The 25,418-nt window shown below is 34.5% G+C and overlaps 1 protein-coding gene across 2 annotated transcripts in view; it reads left to right on the plus strand.

The window, feature by feature from the left end:
• The window catches only part of LOC149800367 (uncharacterized protein CXorf58-like), a 34,888-nt gene that overhangs the window by 1,008 nt on the left and 8,462 nt on the right, over positions 1-25,418 (plus strand). For both annotated transcript variants that reach the window (XM_089960017.1, XM_089960018.1), the window contains exons 2-7: positions 4,995-5,313; positions 11,055-11,154; positions 11,771-11,865; positions 13,684-13,795; positions 17,798-17,929; positions 22,795-22,870. In XM_089960017.1, coding sequence (XP_089816143.1) covers positions 4,997-5,313; positions 11,055-11,154; positions 11,771-11,865; positions 13,684-13,795; positions 17,798-17,929; positions 22,795-22,870 — 832 coding nt within the window. In that variant the 5' untranslated portion in view covers positions 4,995-4,996. The remainder of the gene's footprint in view (positions 1-4,994; positions 5,314-11,054; positions 11,155-11,770; positions 11,866-13,683; positions 13,796-17,797; positions 17,930-22,794; positions 22,871-25,418) is intronic.

Here is a 25,418-nt window from a genome sequence, read left to right on the forward strand (position 1 = left end):
CTGCAGAGTCAATCCTGATTGCCTTTCTGATAATGCTGGATAAAATCATTCTCTTCATAGGTCAAATTCAACAAGACATTTAATAATATATATTATTTGTCCAACTGGTCATTTGGTCAGGACTGCAGCTTCCAGTCATTCATGCAGCCATTCATTGTCATTTACAATGGCGATTAATGTTCAGTTGATGATAAAAGGAACTTGGATATTGTAATCAGTATTGGGACAGTTACAATGCATGCATAAATGGAATCGTCACACAGGAAAGGAATCATTATCTCTGCTTCAATGTGTGACATATATTTCAGTTGGTTGAAGTGTGATGGTAGAAGTCATTTGAAATAGTGGTAAGTTCCTTTAATGAAACAAATCCATTAAAGAAACTTAAAACTACTTCAACTGACTTCATCATTTCTCTGGTACCATCACACTGAAACCAACTGAATTGTATGTTAGCAGATCTTGAAATTGTATCCATTGATTGTGCCAGGTTCGGATTCTGTTAGGAAAAAGACATCACAGTAAGTATAGTCCAACTAAAGTAATTACACTCTTAGCTGTACAGCCTTGTCAATATTGGCTGCAGAGTATTTGCCTTGTTGCTGCTTTTCATCATAATTATGAGGGGCAACATCTGATATTGTATGACTATACCTCACCCAGATGGGAAGCTTATGTTGGGCCAGTGTTGGATATTGGTTATTACATTGCTTTATGATTGTCAAGGAATTCTTGCACAGGGCAAAGTAGCCATTGCAAGTATATGTTAGCCATTAAATTAAAATAGTCATTGGTTTTGATGCACTTAACCTCTTACCTTCAACTTTTCAGAAATGTAGACCTACTTAATTTATATTAATAACCTTGATTTTATTTCAAGCATAAGTTCTTGTACCAATACATGCATTGGTTAAATGTCAGTGATGTATTTTTCCTTACTCTTCCATCCATGCATATTTATAAACAGGTGGCTGAATGTCAGAAAGTTTATGTATTACAGCCTGTTTTTTTTTTACACATATCCCCTGAGTTTACTTTTGCCCATTGAAAGCTTTCTTTTTGAATGGTGCATGTGTAGGATTATCTACTGCATTATAAAGTTTAACCTAGTGTTGTTATCACTGACGTTCATTGATGGATCTTTGTTACTTAGATCAATGTTTAACAACCCTTGCAGAAGTTTGCAGCTTGGCCCAAGTCCATCACGCACCCATCTGTCCAGATTTGCTATTTTTGGCTTCTTTCTCTGGAATTATTGAGTTAGTTCTGATCAAACTTGGTAAATGTCTCTAGAATATGTTTTATCAATATTTTTCCAGAAAATTCCACGAAAAGAACTTCCATGGGAACCATATGAAAAATCTATTTTCAGCTTCATCTATATCTGTAAGACTTAATAGAAAAGTCTTTTGAGATATCTTCTATAAAATTATTTTATCCAGGTTGGCTTCCCTGGCAGTGGTGTGTCTTTTTATTGAACCAATAAGTAAACCTATTTTCAGCTTTTTTTCTGTTACAGTTCAGTCACTTTTTATTAAACTTATTAGAACTATTTTGATGGGCATACTATGTTAGAATTGGTACTGGGATGACTCCACTGCCAGTGGCATGTTTGTAGTAACATTTGTTTAGAAATTTTATATCTAAATTCAAGTCCAGAATGACTAGTCCAATTTTGATCAAAATGGGTAGAACTGCTTATTTCATTAAGCTCAGAGAGATTCATTTTTTGAGGTTTTGGAAACAATGTGGATTCCAAAACAAGCATGTCAAAAACCAGTGTTTTAGCTTTTTTAGAATGGCTTTGCTGGTTTTGATTAAACATCATAGGAACAATTTGTGTGAAATGACCTACCACATTTGTTTCCAGGATGACTTCTGGCAACAGTGTAGTTTCCACATGAGTTGGTCCTTCATCTGTCATGGTGACATGTATGTATATATGTATGTATGTATGTATGTATGTATGTATGTATGTATGTATGTATGTATGTATGTATGTATGTATGTATGTATGTATGTATGTATGTATGTATGTATACATGTATATATGTATGTATTACAGCGTGTACATGCAAGTATGTATGTATTTAGGAATACATTCCAAATGAACATAAGTAAGAAGTACTACAAGATAAAATATACAGGCTAAAATGTAAATACAAAGAAATGCAGAAACCTTTAGGAAGATAAACCATTCCAAAACAAGGTAAATATGAAGTACTACAAGATGAAAAGTAAATGTGTCACAATTCACCAAAATGTAGATAAAATAAAGGATGGACACTGAATAAATATCCCAGAGAGTAATCATCCAGATACTCCATTAAAGTAAATACTTGAGACATTCCCCATCCAAACATTGATGCTGTAAATATTTGAAGCACTCCCCATCCAAACATTGATACTGTAAATACTTGAAGCAGTCTCCATCCAAACATTGATACTGTAAATACTTGAAGCAGTCCCCATCCAAACATTGATACTGTAAATACTTGAAGCAGTCCCCATCCAAACATTGATACTGTAAATACTTGAAGCAGTCCCCATCCAAACATTGATACTGTAAATACTTGAAGCAGTCCCCATCCATTGATACTATAAATACTTGAAGCAGTCCCCATCCAAACATTGATACTGTAAATACTCAGTCCCCTTCCAAATATTCATATTGTAAATACTTGAATCAGTCCCCTTCCAAATAGTGAAATACTCATACTGTAAATACTTGAATCAATCCCCTTCCAAATATTCATACTGTAAATACTTGAATCAGTCCCCTTCCAAATATTCATACTGTAAATACTTGAAGCAGTCCCCATCCATTGATACTATAAATACTTGAAGCAGTCCCCATCCAAACATTGATACTGTAAATACTCAGTCCCCTTCCAAATATTCATATTGTAAATACTTGAATCAGTCCCCTTCCAAATAGTGAAATACTCATACTGTAAATACTTGAATCAATCCCCTTCCAAATATTCATACTGTAAATACTTAAGGCAGTTCCTATCCAAACATTCATACTGTAAATACTTGAGGCAGTCCCCATCCAAATACTCATACTGTAAATACTTGAATCAGTCCCATCCAAATATTCCTACTGTAAAAACTTGAATCAGTTCCCATCCAAATACTCATACAGTAACTGTAAATACTTGAATCAGTCCCCATCCAAATACTCATACTGTAAATACTTGAATCAGTCCCCATCTAAATACTCATACTGTAAATACTTGAGGCAGTTCCTATCCAAACATTCATACTGTAAATACTTGAGGCAGTCCCCATCCAAATACTCATACTGTAAATACTTGAATCAGTCCCATCCAAATATTCCTACTGTAAAAACTTGAATCAGTTCCCATCCAAATACTCGTACAGTAACTGTAAATACTTGAATCAGTCCCCATCCAAATACTCATACTGTAAATACTTGAATCAGTCCCCATCTAAATACTCATACTGTAAATACTTGAGGCAGTTCCTATCCAAACATTCATACTGTAAATACTTGAGGCAGTCCCCATCCAAATACTCGTACTGTAAATACTTGAATCAGTCCCATCCAAATATTCCTACTGTAAAAACTTGAATCAGTTCCCATCCAAATACTCATACAGTAACTGTAAATACTTGAATCAGTCCCCATCCAAATACTCATACTGTAAATACTTGAATCAGTCCCCATCTAAATACTCATACTGTAAATACTTCAGGCAGTTCCTATCCAAATATTCTTACTGTAATTACTTGAAGCAGTCCCCATCCAAATATGCTTACTGTAAATACTTGAGGCAGGTTCCATCCAGATACTCTGATACTGTAATACTTGTAGCAGTCCTCAGCCAGATACTCCAATCCTGTATTGCTTTAGGTAGTCACCATCCAAATACACCAGTGCTTTTATGACCTAAAAGTATAGTCCCATATTATTATTGGCCTTTCTTGACTCAAATGCTTTAATAACTTAAAAGTCCCAAGATATTATTGGCCCTTATTCAGTTGCATTTCATCTTGTTTAGATAAGTGCATGATAGAATATGTGTACCATGTATGTGTTAAGAGTACATTTACCAGGTGTGTGTTAAATGCTTCATGGAGTACATGTACCAGGTGTGTGTTAAATGCTTCATAGAGTACATGTACCAGGTGTGTGTTAAATGCTTCATAGAGTACATGTACCAGGTATGTGTTAACCGTTTCATAGAGTACATTTACCAGGTGTGTGTTAAATGCTTCATAGAGTACATATACCAGGTGTGTGTTAAATGCTTCATAGAGTAAATGTATCAGGTGTGTGTTAAATGCTTCATAGAGTACATGTACCAGGTGTGTGTTAAGTGCTTGAAAGCATACTTATGTGTACTAAAGTACTTGAATAAATGAGATTTATGTCATACATTCCCATATATGATATGACTTAATTTATGTTAAGCAATTACATATATGACTCAGAGTTAACTGCAATATCATGTATTTAGATTGGATTCCTGTTGGTTAATTGTATTTGTCATAGCTTGCATTGATGATTACACTACCATTGTTATTTTGTTATTATTTGTAATGATTAATTGGACTGTGTGAGAAAATAATATTTGAAAACATGCTTATAATATAAGCTGTTACTTCTCTCTCAATCTCTCTCTTTCTCCAGGTTCTAAAATTTTGTATATATACATATTTATAAATATGTGCTTTTTACTTACTTTTCCAATAACTATATGATTTCCTGTTTGTAAGGCAGATTTCATTATGGTTCCATGATCTACATATATTTATTGGGGGAAATAACACAAATCCAGCTGTCTTCCGAATTTTGTTTGAAAATATGTTTAAATTCTTCATTGTTTAATTGTTGCAATCTAAAAAGTAAAAATCTTCACCTGTTTGTTTGTGAATATGAATTTTGGCTGGAATCTTTACTTTATCTTTAATTGTATTCATGCAGCATTGTATTTATTTCGTTTTTGGTAAATTATATCTTTTAGGAATGGATTCTCCAGACAACAAGAGTGGAAAGAGTGCTGATGCTAAGAGTACAGCCAGTAAAACATCAATTAATGTGAAAATCCCATCAGTGCACTCAGCAGAGAATGTCAGAAAAGTTATCGGTTCACCAGCATTGAGAACCCCAGATGTTACACACAGGACGCCTCATGGAGAATTTGTAGCAACACTAGAGGGCCAAGAATTTGGACAATATCGACAGGTTCCCAGTCCTCTCAGTTCAAGAGCTTCAGAACTCAAAGATTTGAGAAGTCCTTCACCAGGAAAGACTCTGAGGCAGTCAACTCTCTCAGGGAAGGAGTATGTGTATTGACTAAAAATTTCAAAATAAATGTTTGATGGATGGATGGGGTGCCACCTTGATATCTTTCTGGCTATCGATCCCACCATACATTTGTCCATTTGTTCATGTGTCCCTGGATGCTTGCTAGCACACTTATGCAAAAATCATGTGACATTTCATGTTTCTTTAGATTTTCATGCTATGTGGATGAGTTTCAGATTTTTATGGGTTTTTTTTGTTGTTGTAACATTTTGGTCTTTGATTTTTATCACTACAAACCTCATTAGCATGTTTATTCAAAAACTGCTTGACCAAGGCAAATAAGGATTGGTGTTATATATATATATATATATATATATATATATATATATATATATATATATATATATATATATATATATATATATATATATTGTTATGTATATTTAATTTGTATTGTGTGCTTGACCAAAGCAAATGAGGATTGGTATATACAGTGTGACTCCACTATAAATGGTAGTTGGGAGCCATTGAACCCGACCACATTAAAGACCGAACTGTTGTATAAGCAACCATTTCAGTTAGCTGAAAAAAATGATGCATGTACCCCCAAAATTTGCGGGGATGGGGTGGGGTGGTAGGTAATAACTGCAGGCAGTAAAATACGTGCTTCTTTGGCACAGTTACAATCTAAATCGATGCATATAAAATGAGAAATACACCTGTAGTGAAAACAGAGATGGCATATATAATATTTTACATTATTTAGAGAACCACGGATTGGTACATATATGTGTATACTGTATATATAAACATGTCTAATGTATAGCATGAAAGGAGTATCAACGCAGTGTACTCACCTGCAAATCTCATCACATACAATGAATCCACAATGCAAGTAATTCCATCAAAAATATGCACACACACATTTAAAATATTCAGTAATTTTGTCACAGGTCATATAGGTCTGAATTCAGTGGAAAACATAGCACATAAAGATAATGAAGCACATTTTCACTTCAGTACATCCCAAGTTAGTAAAAGTTAGCATGCATTATAAAGCCCACGTTGGTAGTGTTCGTAAGCATAAACATTTTCCCTGTCAAAAGGAAACTTTCATGGCACAGTAAACATGTTCCAGTCATGTTGGAAAATGAAAAAATCCATCAGATTCCATTCCTTTTATTAAAGTTTGGTACTGACTTCCTTTGAAGAAAGGTTCTTTGTTTTTATTGAAGATTGTAGTCGGCTTTCTTTGATGAAGATTGCATGCATTATTGAAGTCACTGCTAAAGGACAGCTTTGGAGAACCAAACAAACGTCCATTTCTTATTGTGGCAGCAACATCAAATAATTATATTGCATGGTTGAGACTGATTTTTTTCTTTCCATTTGCTTAGTACATTTTCATAACAATCAGTGTTTCAAAGGTAATCTGTTTTCTTTGAAATTTCAGCAAACTATTTTATCTGGGTACATTTTTAAATAAGGAATTGGCTTTTGATTGGTTGATTGTAGTTACTGTGCCTCCCTGCCTACTGAATAGACCAAGTAAGATGCTTAATTTTTGTATGTTTTTTTTACATTTGTGGTAGTGGTATGATGCTGCCTTCCATGGTATATCTTGCCGCCAATAAGGAAACAAATTGCAATATGGGACATTGGTGAGGCCCGTGCTATCCCTGAATAAACTTTATAGACATTATTTTTCATACTTTTAAGAAGAAAAAACTTTTCATGTACATAGGAAATTTCAGAAGCCACGCCATGATCATCTTGTATTGTTCATACATGATCTCTTCCCCAAAATGATAATAAACTTTTCACGTTTTCGTACTTGTAAGAATTTTTTTTTTTTTTTTTTTAATGTACAAGAAAAATACATGTATATAAAATTTAGGGAGCCACACAATGACCATGTTATATCCGAATTCCTGTTATAATTGAAAGTGCTGTAGCGGGTCACACTGTATGTTTATAAATGACCAGATTTGATTTTTGTTGCAATTGTATTGATTGACTTTTATCAGCTTTATCATGTCCAAATTGTATAGATTAGACTGAAGATAGTTTAGTAATCAGTTTTGAGTCAGACTTAAATTTTAGCCAATCAAATCACTAGATTCAAGACTTAGTTTATGTTCTTTTGGTGAGATCCAGGCCAGGTTTTTAAACTTTATGTAATTGGACTTAATAATGTACAGTAGGGGCATATGTGTTTTAAATGTACAATTTTAGATCTAAGATAACTACACATTTGTGGCTTTCCTTCAGTGAAAAGAAAGTAATGGTCCATAAGTCCAGAATTTACAGGCATTCTTGAACTGCTAGTATAAGATGAGGTAGTTCACTAATTAGCCAGCCAGACTCAGAATTATTGGATTGCTTGAATGGATCCAACCTAAACCAGCCAGGGTTGGCTGCGCTGATGTGTTGCTCTGACTTTCCTTCCTTTGTCTGTGGATTAAGTAGCCTTGCATGTGATAATGTGTAATTAATAAACAATCCAGTATGGAATGCTAGGCTGTTGCTGCACTAATCTCTTTTAAAATATTAAATAGTTCACAACGCAGGGCACACTCCAGTTTCCAAGAAGCAGCTGGGAATTTTGGACTCCCAGAGTATCTCTTGAAAAGATCATTTCTGACAGGGAAACAACATGGGAACACTGTTCTTAGCCAATTTCTTGGCAAGATCATTTATGACAGGGAAACAGCATGGAAACAATGTTCTCAGCCAATTTCTTGGCTAGATCATTTCTGACAGGGAAACAACATGGAAGCATTGTTCTCAGCCTATTTCTTGACAAGATCATTTCTGACAGGGAAACAACATGGAAACAATGTTCTCAGCCTATTTCTTGGTCATAGTTAGAAGAGCATGGTATGTGAACACTGTTCTCAAGCTGTAATCTAACAACACCTCTGATGCAGAAGTAAATGAGAACAAATATGGCAGAACAAACCAGACATTACAAATTTGCAGTCAGCTGCTTTGCAAATTCTTGGGTGATTTCAGATGAGCAGATCTGACAATAATACTTTCAGCATTAGATCAAATATCCATTAAGATCAAACAACCCATTCAGAATCAATGCCTGAATTCACAGCTGGCTAAACAATGAAATTTTGGGACCTCTCTCAAAGGAAAATAAAGGGATTCTGAGGTTTGTCTCCCTGTAGGGAATGCCAGTCCAATACAGGCTAATCAGTCAGAACTGAGGTTAACACCCATTTAACTGAGGTTAACACCCATTTATAGTGGCCTAATTCAAAGGCATATGAATATATGGGATAACCCCTAAAAATACAAAATTTGGAATAACTTGTGAGAAAGATCTGAAATTTTGATGAAAAATCAGGACATTTTATTGGCATAACAGACTTTCTAATTTGTTTCTGTGGAATGTCATATTTTTTTCTGTTTTAATATTCATTTGTTTTTTAATTGTATTGTTTTCATTAGTAAATATTGCCCATGTTTCACATTTTTATTGGATTGACATTCATATAAATAGTTTGTTGGAATGACAAGGATGTGTTACAGAATTTGTCTGTATATATAAATGCTGCTTCCTTCTAATACAATATAAACTTTGTGAATGTTAAGTGAAACATTATTGCAGATTATTGGTGTTTCTCAAATAGGTACAAAGCACACTTTCGGTTTGGTTGGACAGCCTCACCTTTATGGTGCTTTCCCCAATGAGTTGGATTGGTTTCTGTTTGGCAATGTCTAATGTGTCTTACTAAAGACACAACATGGCAGCTATCCCATCCAGGTCAGGGAATATGTCTTACTAAAAACACAACATGGCAACTATCCCATCCAGGTCAGGGAATATGTCTTACTAAAAACACAACATGGCAGCTATCCCATCCAGGTCAGGATATATGTCTTACTAAAAACACAACATGGCAGCTATCCCATCCAGGTCAGGGAATATGTCTTACCTAAAGGCACAACATGGCAGCTATCCCATCCAAGTCAGGGAATATGCCTTACCAAAAGACACAACATGGTAGCTGTCCCATCCAGGTCAGGGAACCATACCCAGCACTCCAGTACACTAACCCAAAAAGTTACATATTGCATAACAATAAATAATTATATGACACAATAAAAAATGTTGAGGGTTAAAACCAGGAATTTATGGAAGAAATGATTCATATCAGGCATTGTAATTAAAACTGAGCAATTTGGGAATTATCACCTTTGTATAGATCTGATTTAATGACCTAAACAATCAAGATTAAACCCAGGGGTTAAGGGCCTCTATTTGTGTTTAGCATCGCTATATAAAAGATTAGCCCTTCAGAACTGAGGCTAATATACACTCACTGTGGGGTTAATTACAGCACACAAGGTCTAGTGTCCATCTCAGAAATGTAACAGTGGGCTCCAAGGATAGCCTAAACTCATAATGTCTCAATTCTAATAGACCTTCATGTCAAGCCACAGGAATATTCTGACTTCTCTAATGGTTTTGTAAGCAATTGACTGCAACCCAGTGACATTAACACAGTCAACTTTGAATTGGCATTTAATTTTGGGCCGAATTTCCATTTGTTCCCTCTAGAATCTAATGGATGGTTTGTGCAGATGTAAATCTGGTTGTCCATTAAAATGCCCAGAAATTTTCATTCATCTGCTTATTTGTTTAGCTCAAATGTCAAAAAGGAGATGATCTTATGTGATGGGCCTGTGTTCATTGATTGGTTCTTATCACAGTTCCTCCTTGTAGGAAGGTTATGAAACTTGGCACACTTCCAATTTCATCTTGAGGTTTGGTTGGTCCTAAATGAAAACTGCACCCGTTAAACATCCAATATGGCTACCATAATGGTCATCTTATCACAACTCCTTCGGAATGGATGGTTATATTGAAATGGGATTTTCATCAAAAGACTTCTTAAGGCATGTAGATAGTCCCAAGTGTCAATGGTGCCAATCTGACCTCCAACATGGCTACCATGGAGGCCATCTTGAAAGTCTTCTTTTTGTTACTTCTCTATATTGACATAGAATTTTCACTAAAACACTTCTCATGACAGGAAGAAAGTCAGAAATGGGAATGGTGCTGTTTTAACCTATAACATGGAGACCATTTAAAAAATATTGTTGTCATTATTCCTCCAGATTGATGTGGGATTAGTCCTAAATAATAATAGTGTGGATTTTCTATAATAATAATAGTGTTGATGCGATTTCTTAACATAGTCACCACAGTGGTTCTCATGAAACTGCTCCTTCTAATCATATGGAATGTAGCTTTAAACCATTTTTAAATCAAATACTTATTTATGAAATGGTTTGTTGAAAAAAATAATTTTAAAAGGAACATGTAAAAAAAGCTAGTATATCTCTCTGTCTCTGTGGCTGTCTCTCTGACTCTGTCTCTCTGTGTCTGTCTGTCTCTCTCCTCTCTCTCTGTCTCTCCCTCTCTCTCTCTCTCTCTCTCATATAAACTGGAGTATATTTCCAGGCTTTTCGATATGGCATATTGATAATTTCAAACAGTGCCATTTTAACCCTTGATGAAACTGCTACCAGGGACCCTACTGGAGGGAGTAAACATCAATACTCCTCTTGTACATGGATACCACACTCATTAAGTAACTTACCTTGATTTACAAAATTCAGCAAAGTGGTTTAGAATGAAATATAGTTACTGAGATATTAAGGAAATTACAATATAATCAAAGTTACAATCTGAGCATAAAAATCTAAAAATTCACTAATTACATAAATGTTATACAGGCATGTAACATATTCACAGATTGATCCAGCGGGCTGCAGCCACAATCATAGAGAAGGCATGGATTTCATACAGAGACAAACAGATGTTCCGACTTCTAAAGCATGCTGTTTGTGCTGCTGTAAGTTGCTCTAGAAATTAGTTTTCGTCAAGAATTAAATGCAGCTGAATGACCAGAAATTCATGAAAGGGAAGCAACTTCCTCTTGTAATGTAGTTGAAATTCATGAAAGGGAAGCAGCTTCCTCCTGTAATGTAGTTGAAATGTGTCCTGGGGTACATACTGAAGGAAAAGGCATATACTAAGTTCATTTAATTTGTGTTTGTTTCTTTGCAGTATATTTCTTCCTATTCATGTACATTATTTTGGGATACATTCTTGCTAAATGCAAGAAATGTATGTCAGAAATCAGAGCAAAAAGCACATTCAAGCATTTTTTCACATCTGAAATGGGTCATTGGTATAAAACAGTGTAATTAACTTTGTAACAAAATAAAAGAGCCTGATAACAACTAAATTATGGCCATTCCATCTCTACTTCTGCTAAAGTTCCCATATATACATTATTTAATCAATGAAGTTGTACTCTACTGACATGAGATGAAAATACTGCTCAGTTGATGGAAACACAGATAGGTTAATGTCAAAAGTCAGCTTCATAGATAATCAAGAGCTTGGATATTTGTGATGGCTTCCATCTTTTGTATGATAAATCTGTTTGTTTTTGTATTCCACAGGAAAGCTCTCTGTCAGTTGAGATTCTGAAGAAGGTGTGTCCCAAAGAAGCAGAATTCCTGAATGACAGATGTTGTCCTATTAAAGTGAGATTCAGGTATTCTACACAAAATAATAGTGAATCAGGCCTCAGTTCCATCAGGCCTCAATTCCATCAGGCCTCAATTCCATCAGGCATCAGTTCCATCAGGCCTCAATTCCATCAGGTCTCAATTCCATCAGGCCTCAGTTCTAATGGAATTTTGAATCTGGACTAAAACATCTAACTTGAGAATGTGTTGATGAAATGGGAACCATAGAAATCTTTGGCCAAAGATGGTTATGTACTTATAATTATAGGTCATAGATACCAACAGGTTAATCCGAACTGTAATTTTACAAGGTCTTCCAATGTGGTTTTATTCCCTATCATGAAATGAACCAATTCATATGCATATCCAGTGATATTTCAAATTTAGGTCAGTTTCCCATGCACTAGTGGTTGGTTATAGAGTCATACAGATAGGTGTTGTGAGAGATTCCTGTTTTATCAACACTCTTGAATTTTCACCAACTTCTCCCAGTGCAATGTAAGGGCAAATTCCTAACATCAGAGAGTAAATTTATAGACTTCTATCATAATTTAAAATAAACTATATTTCATTTAATAAGAATTCCTATGAGCTTCAACAAGTATGGATTGAAAACCAAAAATCTTGATGTAACTTTATGAATTCCGAACTCACTGTGGTAAACGTTTAACCTGGAGTCCATTGGTTCCTTACTATAATACCTCTCTGTATATTGCTGTTTTTATAATGCAGATATGGTCATTGGTCTTATTAAATTGGTTAGGTCTATTTGGTCATTGGTCTCAATAAATTTGTCATTGATCTCATTAAATTGGTCAGATTTGTATGGTCATTGATCTCGTTAAATTGGTCAGATCTGTATGGTCACTGATCTCATTAAATTGGTCAGATTTGTATGATCACTGATCTCATTAAATTGGTCAGATTTATATGGTCATTGATCTTATTAAATTGGTCAGATTTGTATGGCCATTGATCTCATTAAATTGGCCAGATTTGTATGGTCATTGATCTCATTAAATTGGTCAGATTTGTATGGTCATTGATCTCATTAAATTGGTCAGATTTGTATGGTCATTAATCTTATTAAATTGGTCAGATTTGTATGGTCATTAATCTTATTAAATTGGTCAGATTTGTATGGTCATTGATCTCATTAAATTGGCCAGATTTGTATGGTCATTGATCTCATTAAATTGGTCAGATTTGTATGGTCACTGATCTCATTAAATTGGTCAGATTTGTATGGTCATTGATCTCATTAAATTGGTCAGATTTGTATGGTCATTGATCTCATTAAATTGGTCAGATTTGTTTGGTCATTGATCTCATTAAATTGGTCAGATTTGTATGGTCACTGATCTCATTAAATTGGTCAGATTTGTATGGTCATTGATCTCATTAAATTGGTCAGATTTGTATGGTCATTGATCTCATTAAATTGGTCAGATTTATATGGTCATTGATCTCATTAAGTTGGTCAGATTTATATGGTCATTGATCTCATTAAATTGGTCAGATTTATATGGTCGTTGATCTCATTAAATTAACAAGAGTTACTTTTATGGCTCCCACAGTCATACAGAGAGGTAGAACTTCCATCATTATGAGGTTCACTCACTTATTGTTCACATGAATATTGTAAAGCGGGAACACAGTCAAGGTGTTTTGATTATTTTCTTCACAAGTTGAGACTTGACTAGAAATTTACATAATAAAATTGTTTCAAAATTAATTAAATAAAATTCAGTGAACTGATGCAGAGAGCGAGATATTGACTTTTAAGTGTTTTTTGTGTGGTATAAGTACAGTTGATAAAATTTTTGTCATTTTATTATTCCCAGGTTTGGTGGTGCTGAGTTCCCACCGATGATCTACTTCAAAGTTTTTCTGCATTCAGATGGGAAGGGCGTTAAATATTTGAGTGGTAAAAGAGTCATCAAGCCAGCTTCTGGGGTAAGTGGAAATATTAAAGGGAAGAAAAGAAGAAAGCAAAGGAATAATAATATAGCCATCTGTGACAAATGTCATTGTTTCTTTGTGATTATGGAGAGTCACAGCATTGATTAAAATTTTAATTTTCAATACAAAATCTATTGCGCTCTATCACATATGAGGTTTGGGCATATGTTGCTACTCCAGTCTGTCCTTTAGTCTGGTAATAATAATTGTTATGCCCTGCCACATGAGGATGAGGCATGAAGTGTTATTTCTGTCTTTATGCCTGTCCTTTAGTCTGGTAATAATAATTGTTATGCCCTGCCACATGAGGTTGAGGCATAAAGTGTTATTCCTGTCTTTATGTCTGTCCCTTAGTCTGGTAATAATGATTGTCATGCCCTGCCACATGAGGTTGAGGCATAAAGTGTTATTCCTGTCTTTATGCCTGTCCTTTAGTCTAGTAATAATAATTGTCATGTCCTGCCACATGAGATTGAGGCATAAAGTGTTATTCCTGTCTTTATGCCTGTCCCTTAGTCTGGTAATAATAATTGTCATGCACTGCCACATGTGGTTGAGGCATAAAGTGTTATTCCTGTCTTTATGTCTGTCCCTTAGTCTGGTTATAATAATTGTTTAGCTTACCACATATGAAGTTGAGGCATATATTGTTACTCCTTTCTATCCGTAATAATTAATGTACTTTATCACATGTATGGTTGGGGCATGTATTGGTGCTCATGTCTGTCCATTAACTTGGTAATAATAATTCCTTCCCCACATGTGAGTTTGGGTCATATAATGTTGCTCTTGTTGGACTATCTATTAGTATGGTAAAGTATGTATTTAGGTCATTTTCAGGCACAGTGACATAATTCTAGTTTCCTTATTAAGAATGATAGTTTCAGTCATCATAGAATTTGAACCTAGTTGTTTTTGGAGGAATTTAATTTTTCAGAATCATTATTAACCTAATCATCAGCATTGATTTTGTTCAGAATTTTTAATAATATCAAGTAGTGAAGATTCATCTAAAACCACCAAGTGTCAGTCAATCATTGTTTATTCAATTTTTGAATTGGCAAAAATAATTCTCAAGCTTATACATGTGTGAATTATTATGTTATCATACCATGGTTGGTACTAGCTAGACCTACAGTGAGGCTTTGGGGCTCACTCATGATTAGCATATTAGGTAGTTTTCATTACATAACATAAACCAGTCTCAACACACTTGGCTTTTGCCACCAATGATAATGAAAAGACATCATAACTATTGCAGTAGATACCATCACAAACACAATTACATTATTGCTAAATAACCTCATTAATTTTACAGATTCATCACAATCAAATTTCCTTTCTGTTAAACCATTCATAAGGTTCTCATTTCATGTTTGAGGTTGCTACAAAACTTTCTTTTACTTAAGCAGATAACTTAATAAACTTATCCTATTAACTGCAATAAAATTATATTATATATTGTACACATCAGCACATGATTAAAATATCCCCTATTTTCAATTTTTTCACCCAGTATTACTTCACTGAAATTTTTCTGAGGTTGAATTTTGGTAGAAAAGCTTAATGGCTGTTGACATATGCAAATGGAGAACTTTTTAGCTAGTTTACATGAAGGGTAAGGAAGTATCCTATTAATTTTGGATTCAAAAGGTCAAAGATGAAGGTCACTGTGGCTGAAAGAAGAAAAGTGGTTTCTGCACTATACTTGAATTTTCCACCATCTACAGTTAGTATACTTTGTGGATGGCTTCCACTTGCAATAAGGAGAACCCTGTTGGTTTTGGGCTTAAAAGGTAAAAGGCCAAGGTCACTCTGAAACTAGAAAAATGCTTTCAGTGCAATAAATTTAGTTTTATTACTAGAGAACTTTTAAACAGGTGATGGGCATATATGGTATCAGATCACTAATTTAAAAAGTCTGGGACACACTATAAAAAAACACTGCATTTATTCACTTATCTACGTCAATTATGTATGAACATGGTAAACATTTCTATAATAATGCATCTGTCAGTATTACATAGGTGTTGAATATTAATATTGTCTGTGTGTCCAAAACTGCTGCAATTAGTGTACTGCTTACTTGGTGTCTAAGGTTGTCAGAAATTTACAAAACTGATGTTCATTATAGATATTCAGCTAATTAGTTTGCAGCCAATGGACTGGTGGAAGATTGAACAGTAGAGTAATACATATTTTGAGATGTACCTATTGGCTTGTAAATGGATTTTATTTTCTTCTATTATACATTTCATAAACTACTATCTATGTACCATAGTTGTGAACAAAACATTTGCAATATTTTGAAGTCCTGTATTTAATTTCCCAATAACAGATTAGCACTTGACAGGGTCTTTAGGTTCAAGGTGCAGTGTTGTTAGGTGCAGACCACAGAGCCCCCCCCCCCCCCCCCCAGTTTAGTAGCATGAGGCTTAAGGAAATACTGTGAAGCACCTGATTTTCAAGGCTGACAAAATTCTCTAGCTCTAATTAGTGTTGTTGTTGGTGTAGGGTTTAATGCCATTTTTCAGCACAAGATAGGCTATACATGCAGCCAGTATCAGTGGTGGAGGAAGAACCTGGGAAAACCCCAGAAAGAACCACCAACCTACAAAGCTCTAATTAATAGAAGCATGTATGGTTTGTATGCCAATCTAATGATATTATTTTCATTTTTTAATTAAGTTCAATGGGAAATGAATAAGTTGTTCAATCACTATAATGTGCTGTTCATTGTACATTTCTGCAACAGAATTTGAAAAGCTTTTGTTAATAATATTCTTGAAAAAGCCTTGAAGTCATGAACAGCGTTTGGGGGTGGCATGTGGGGCGACCGCCACAGGCCCCACTCTTGAGAGGGCCCCGTGCTTCAGGCCTAAGGTCATCCTTATGAGTTTGTCAAGCTATATTCTAAACTTTTATAAATAATGAAGAACCTAAATTTGTGTGCCAAATCGTGAAAGTTGATCTAGTCTAGACATAATCAGTGTTTGCAGTAGCATACCAATCTAGATACCGATACTCTGGCCCCATGCAGTCATGGTCGGCCCTAGGTCCCACATAACGCCGCCTCTGCTTGAAGTGATTATGATCTTTGTAAACCAAATGATGCTAGTAATTTTTAAAAGAGCCAAGGCAAGCATTCCATGAAATTAACAGTGATTGCAGAACAGATGACCAAATCAGAACAAACTTTACCCTATTTCAGTTTCCAGTTAAAGTAGGCCCTAATGAAATGATATCTTAATATGTCATGGACAGTTTTGTTCTCAGAATAAATGCCAAGAACTAAGAAAAGTTCCGTTCAATAATTTTAACCTTTCTGCTCTATTTTTAGGGATGAAACTTGGCGTACCTATATTTAGGGATCCTGCTGTCTGTTTGTTATGTACCATATTTAGGGATCCTGCTGTCTGTTTGTTATGTACCACATTTAGGGATCCTGTTATCTGTTTGTTATGTACTACATTTAGGGATCCTGTTATCTATTTGTTATATACCATATTTAGGGATCCTGTCTTCAACTTCAAGGTCTTAGGTCAGTGTTTTAGGTTTCAGTAGCGGTTTCTCACAGTATTACAATAGCAGTTTCTTGTAACCAGCATTGCTTTGAATTCATTTAGCATATCCTAACTGAACTGGGTATGAACACTTTATGGACTTGGATTATGCCTTTTAGGGGCTTTCTCTCTTGCTGAGAGTTTCAATATTCCTTGTAGATCAATTTTATATTTTCACTTTGGAATTTTCTTTTACCAGAAGAGCTCATGAGCCATTTAGCATATTTTTATGCAGTTTGGTGGGAAACTTTAATAAATGCAGATGCATGTTTTCAAAGTTTCCTCTTGTCTACTTCACTGAGTTATGGGCCTTGTAATTCCTGTGGATGCCCTTGGTAAGGCTGTTAATCATTATTGCTAAAATGGAGCTAAAGTAGTTTTGAAGATTTTATCTTGCTATTTATTTCATGTAATTCTAGTTTATTCATTTCAGGCAGCTGAAGACTCTCTAAAATTAATGGGAAACAGAAAATTTTATAACCAGATGTTACAAGATGCAATGTTTCGAAGGCAGTACAAAATAACAGATGAAGTTGATGTTACAACCCTGAAAGATTATATGCAGGTAGAAGCATCTTGTCTGAGTATAGATATGCACAGATGGAGTATAGATATGCACAGATGGAGTATAGATATGCATAGATGGAGTATATATATGCATGGATGGAGTATAGATATGCATAGATGGAGTATAGCTATGCGTAGATGGAGTAAATTCACTTTAATATGTAGGGTATTTTATGGGGCACTATTGTTCATAGAGTTCATGATTTTTCACATTTTTCTCACACATATGAAATACTTTTCACTTAATTCTATTTACATACAGTACTCACTCATTATAATACTGTCCTTGGGAGTCCTATAGGATACTTCCTTATTGACTTAGAATGACATACATACTACAACACTCCCTGTCCTTATTGACTTAGAATGACGTACATACTACAGCACTCCCTGTCTTTATTGACTTAGAATGACGTACATACTACAGCACTCCGTCCTTATTGACTTAGAATGACATACATACTACAGCACTCCCTGTCCTTATTGACTTAGAATGATGTACATATTACAGCACTCCCTGTCCTTATTGACTTAGAATGACATACATACTACAGCACTCCCTGTCCTTATTGACTTAGAATGACATACATACTACAGCACTCCCTGTCCTTATTGACTTAGAGTGACATACATACTACAGCACTCCCTGTCCTTATTGACTTAGAATGATGTACATACTACAGCACTCCCTGTCGTTATTGACTTAGAATGATGTACATACTACAGCACTCCCTGTCCTTATTGACTTAGAATGATGTACATACTACAGCACTCCCTGTCCTTATTGACTTAGAATGACTGCCTACTTAGTAAGTACATGACATAGATAATTTTATTAATCACTCAGTGAAATGGAAATGGAATCTGTGATCTTTTTTGCTTTGTAACAGGAATTATATTATTTTGGAGGGCCTTGTAGCAAGGGTGTGTGTTTGTTATAAAGTTCAATACAATTTCACATATGTAAGTTATTTATTGTAAATATGTAAAATAATAATTTCATATGTGTTAAGAACAACTTTATTTCACATAAAATCAAACCTGCCCTAATAGTTACCTTTATATAATGGTTGCCTGTTTGCAATAGTCATTTCCATTTTCCTCCATGGAATTTCCTCTCCAGGTCAGATGGTCACAATGGACATTCCCATTTCCCTCTGTGGAATTTCCTCTATAGGTCATCTAGTTGGTGATCACCTGAGATTATTGATCTTGCAAATGAAGTATTTGTTTCCCAAGAAAGGCATTGTTTAGGTAAAGATATATCATGTGTAAATTCTATATTCATATTCACCATGCTGGAATCAGACTGTCAGTGTAACTTAAAATTGTCTAATCTCTCTCTTGTTATTTTAAGAATTGAACAAATAGGATAATATTGCTTAGAAATTTGTTTTGGGCAAAAGTTCTCATTCTTGCAGTTTGTCTGTTTCTTGTATGAAAGAGGTTGACTGTACTCAGTGTATTCATCAGAAAGGATTAATAGAGAACAAATTTTTAATGAATTAATTTGATTTATTATGACCTATTCAACAATTTATATCTGTGCTTACTGCATCATAATAGTTTTATTAAGAACATGGTACGTTCTTCCTAGGCATTTAATGTGAAAAATTAAACTCAGCTTTCAAACTATGCTCAGATGTAGTGCTAAATCATGAAAATACTCAACCAGATGTAATGATAAATCATGAAAATACTTGACCAGATGTAATGCTAAGTCATGAAAATACTCGACCAGATGTAATAATAAATCATGTAAATACTCAACCAGATGTAATGCTAAATCATGAAAATACTTGACCAGATGTAATAATAAATCATGAATATACTTGACCAGATGTAATGCTAAGTCATGAAAATACTCAACCTGATGTAATAATAAATCATGAAAATGATCAACCAGATGTAATGCTAAATCATGAACATACTCAACTAGATGTAATAATAAATCATGAAAATACTTGACCAAATATAATGATAAATCATGAAAATACTAAACCAGATGTAATGATAAATCATGAAAATACTTGACCAGATGTAATGCTAAATCATGAAAATACTTGACCAGATGTAATGCTAAGTCATGAAAATACTCGACCAGATGTAAGAATAAATCATGAAAATACTCGACCAGATCTAATGATAAATCATGAAAATACTCGACCAGATGTAGTGCTAAGTCATGAAAATACTCTACCAAATGTAATGCTAAATCATGAAAATACTTGACCAAATATAATGATAAATCATGAAAATACTCAACCAGATGTAATGATAAATCATGAAAATACTCGACCAGATGTAGTGCTAAATCATGAAAATACTTGACCAGATGTAATGCTAAGTCATGAAAATACTCAACCAGATGTAATGCTAAATCATGAAAATACTAGACCAGATGTAATAATAAATCATGAAAATACTCAACCAGATGTAATGCTAAGTCATGAAAATACTTGACCAGATGAAATGCTAAGTCATGAAAATACTCGACCAGATGTAAGAATAAATCATGAAAATACTCGACCAGATCTAATGCTAAGTCATGAAAATACTCGACCAGATGTAGTGCTAAGTCATGAAAATACTCTACCAGATGTAATAATAAATCATGAAAATACTCGACCAGATCTAATGATAAATCATAAAAATACTTGACCAGATGTAATGCTAAATCATGAAAATACATGAATAGATGTAATGATAAATTGTGAAAATACACAACCACATATAATGCTCAATCTTGAAAATACAGGAACAGATATGATTCAAAATCATGAAAATACGGGGGACAGATATAATGCTGTGTCCTTCAAATACACACGTACATGACTGGGTATGATGCTAAATCAGAAAAATTTGACAGTCTGGTAGAGGCCCCCGATTAAGAAAAATCTTAAACTTTTGTGATCCTGGTTTTATTTAATTATGGTTATATTCTGTTGAAAATTCAGTGACATTGGGCTTGGATTTTTTTGTGCTCAGATAAAGGCTAGAATTAAGGGCTAGTTGTGGAAATCATGAAACTTTTGAGTTTGAGAACTTTCACATTCTGCCAATCAAAAATTATGTTCCATGTCCTTTGAGACTGGCCTACACAAACCTGAAACAAACTCAAGCTCAGAAGTTTTGATATTAGAAACAATTCTCACACTCAGACTCAAAGACAGGTCACAATATTTATATCTGATTAGCTAACAATGATCCTTCGACCACCGAGACATTAATTATTTTGGGATGAGTCTGAGTTTTTGTAAGTCAGAATTATTTGTAATCTTGGAGCCTGGATCTACATGGCTAATTATGCAGCTGGTAACAAATTATACATGTGCAGTCGAGTTTGAGTCAAAATTTGAGTGTCAGTGTAATCTCGGTGGTTAATAAAGCCATGTAAGGAAACGTGATTCAGTATGGCAGTTACTGATGCAAAGTATTCCCTATAATTTTAATTTATTCATTTCATCATCATCATTATCTACGCAAACTGTCTAATATTTGGACAGAATTGAAGTCTTCAGTTTATATTTATATCACTTCCAGGGGTATTTAGTTATCCTTGTGTTTCTGCATGCTTCCATCCAGCACCAATTAGAGCCACTAGACCTGCAATTTTGTATTGATTGCCATGAAGCTTTGTAAATATTTGGTCATCCAAAAGATGTGTAAATCGACAAATCACTATGTTCCTACACTGTTTTAGAGTTATTGGCCCTTTTTATCTTGTGGCAGTGAAACTTGTTGAATATTATGGTCATTGTTTGAATATGTCCATTACTTTAATTGTAACGTATTAAGCCACCCCCTTCTGTGCCATTTTTGTAATATGGCCACTAGCAGAATTACTAGCATCCTTTGGAGAATGCTTAGGAAACATGATTGCTATTGATTGCAGAGATATTTTGATGAAAATAACCATTGTCATCTGAGTACTGCAAGTGCAGAACAAAGACTTGGGTGATGCCGTTTTGTGGAGATGTGATCTGAATACTACAAGTGCAGAACAAAAACTTGGGTGGCAGCTAGCAGCATCAGAGATGCTTGGTAGAGCTGTGCATATTTCTTGTGGCTGGCTGGGTATGGGCACGAATGATGACTTAAAAGTAGATAATAGATGACTTATAACGAAAAGTTCTAAATTATTTGATGACATAAAAATGAAACGAAGTTGAGCTAATCAACATATAGTGGCAGGTACCAGTAAATATTATCTATTATACCTTTTAGTTTGATGCAGTGTATGATACAATGATTAGCCCCATTGTTTGTGGCTTACAATTAGATGCAGTGTATGATACAATGATTAGCCCCACTGTTTGTCTTGCAGTTTTGTTTTATTCACTGTGAAACTTCATACATATTATGGTCATCATCTGAAAATGCACACTTTTTGCTCCTGTTATTTTGGTAAGAGTTATTGCCCTTTTTGGCTTACAATTCGATGCAGTGTATGACATAATTTTGTGAAAGGAACTACTCTTGATATTATTTGTGGATTGCTGTGAAACTTATATAATGGTCATCATCAGAAAATGTTCACATTGACAATTCACTGTGCTTTCACTATTTTCAGAAATGTTATGCTCTTTTGTGGACTATAGATTCATCTCCATATGGGTTGTTGGTGTGATGCTGTAGAAACAGGCATGTTTATGTGAGCATATTAATTACCATTTAATTTTTGTGTAAGTTTTATCTCATTCTAGGCAGCCTGCTGTTATCTTTCTTTACAAATTGTGAAGTATACTGTCATTAAAGATGTTAGAAATGCACTGTATTAAATACAACAAATTTCTGTTACCAATATGCATATCATATATATCATCCATTTACAATATTTTCAAACTTTATGTCTTTTTTCAGTACTTAGCAAATGTTGATGAAACACCAGCATCTCTTGGAGGCAAGGAGAACTATTGGAGACGATTAACACTGGATGGTAATCTTAGAGTGTTTATCATTTCAGAAAGCCTTTAGCCTTATCTTGTATTTAGCTTTAAACAAAAGGCTCATGTCCTTCTCATAATTAGTTTAGCATGAGATAAGTTACTGTATAATAGCCATTTTTATGCAGTGCATTGGTTCCTAATTTTAAAGTCAAGTCCCAAAACATGAATATTTTACATGTGTTATTTATTATATTTCTTTGCATGGTCATGTAGTGTGTACAAATATGAACTTGTAAAATGAAATAATTATTTTTGCCACAAGTACGTAAATATTTGCAGCAATACAAAATCCATTGCACAGCATTTACAGTAGGTTATCCATTTTGGAAACCTAAGAGTGTACTTCATTGCCTTGAGAACAGTATTCATTTTGGAAACCTAAGAGTGTACTTCATTGCCTTAAGAACAGTATTCATATTTGAAACCTAAGAGAGTACTTCATTGCCTCGAGAACAGTATTCATTTTGGAAACCTAAGAGTGTACTTCATTGCCTTGAGAACAGTATTCATTTTGGAAACCTAAGAGAGTACTTCATTGCCTCGAGAACAGTATTCATTTTGGAAACCTAAGAGTGTACTTCATTGCCTTAAGAACAGTTCATTTTTGAAACCTAAGAGAGTACTTCATTGCCTCAAGAACAGTATTCATTTTGGAAACCTAAGAGTGTACTTCATTGTCTCAAGAACAGTATTCATTTTGGAAACCTAAGAGTGTACTTCATTGCCTTGAGAACAGTATTCATTTTGGAAACCTAAGAGAGTACTTCATGGCCTCGAGAACAGTATTCATTTTGGAAACCTAAGAGAGTACTTCATTGCCTTAAGAACAGTTCATTTTTGAAACCTAAGAGAGTACTTAATTGCCTTGAGAACAATATTTATTTTGGAAACCTAAGAGTGTACTTCATTGCCTCGAGAACAGTATTCATTTTTGAAACCTAAGAGAGTACTTCATTGCCTCGAGAACAATATTCATTTTGGAAACCTAAGAGTGTACTTCATTGCCTCGAGAACAGTATTCATTTTGGAAACCTAAGAGTGTACTTCATTGCCTTGAGAACAGTATTCATTTTGGAAACCTAAGAGTGTACTTCATTGCCTTGAGAACAGTATTCAGTTTGGAAACCTAAGCGTGTACTTCATTGCCTTGAGAACAATATTCATTTTGGAAACCTAAGAGTGTACTTCATTGTCTTGAGAACAGTATTCATTTTGGAAACCTAAGAGAGTACTTCATTGCCTTGAGAACAGTATTCATTTTGGAAACCCTAGAGTGTACTTCATTGCCTTAAGAACAGTTCATTTTTGAAACCTAAGAGAGTACTTCATTGCCTCGAGAACAGTATTCATTTTGGAAACCTAAGAGTGTACTTCATTGCCTCGAGAACAGTATTCATTTTGGAAACCTAAGAGTGTACTTCATTGCCTTGAGAACAGTATTCATTTTGGAAACCTAAGAGTGTACTTCATTGCCTTGAGAACAGTATTCAGTTTGGAAACCTAAGCGTGTACTTCATTGCCTTGAGAACAATATTCATTTTGGAAACCTAAGAGTGTACTTCATTGTCTTGAGAACAGTATTCATTTTGGAAACCTAAGAGAGTACTTCATTGCCTTGAGAACAGTATTCATTTTGGAAACCCTAGAGTGTACTTCATTGCCTTAAGAACAGTTCATTTTTGAAACCTAAGAGAGTACTTCATTGCCTCGAGAACAGTATTCATTTTGGAAACCTAAGAGTGTACTTCATTGTCTCAAGAACAGTATTCATTTTGGAAACCTAAGAGTGTACTTCATTGCCTTGAGAACAGTATTCATTTTGGAAACCTAATAGTGTACTTCGTTGCCTCAAGAACAGTATTCATTTTGGAAACCTAAGAGAGTACTTCATTGCCTTGAGAACAGTGTTCATTTTGGCATTAAACAGTAAACACAAAATAAGTCAACTTTTTTGCCATCCCCACATTTGCATTTCCACATAAAATCTTTCATGATCTGGATTGTTTCTGCAGGTTTAACACATGTAATATTATGGTGTGATCCAAACTCAATGCTGGTTGAGTTTAATGTACATTGGTATTTTTAAAAATCTGTTTTGTATTTGGCATGTAATATTTGTAATTAATCATGTTAAAATCAAGATCACACACAGTTTGCTGTTTGCAAGTGTTTACAAGAGCACTCAGGAAAGATTCTAAACCCTTAAATTTTCCCCCAAAGTTTACAGTATTTCCTTTCACCCTAACATCCATTTTGCCACAGTACTCAGGAAGGACATTGAACCCATGTGGTGTGATTACAAGCTCAGAATTTTTCCTTCTGCCCCAACAAACATTTGCCAAAGTACTCAGGAAAGATTCTGAACCCTTGAAGTTGTCCCATAGTTCAAAATCATCCTTTGCTCCAATGAATGTTTGCCATATTACTCTGGAATACATTGAACACTCTTGAGGTTTTCCCACTTAGTTCAAACTATTTCTTGTGCACCAGCAAACATTTACCAAATCATTTAGAAAAGATTCTGAACCCTTGAAGATT

The sequence above is a fragment of the Sinohyriopsis cumingii genome, chromosome 5 (genome assembly GCF_028554795.1).
Source record: "Sinohyriopsis cumingii isolate HCF-2022 chromosome 5, ASM2855479v2, whole genome shotgun sequence".
Classification (NCBI taxonomy): Eukaryota; Metazoa; Mollusca; class Bivalvia; order Unionida; family Unionidae; genus Sinohyriopsis; species Sinohyriopsis cumingii.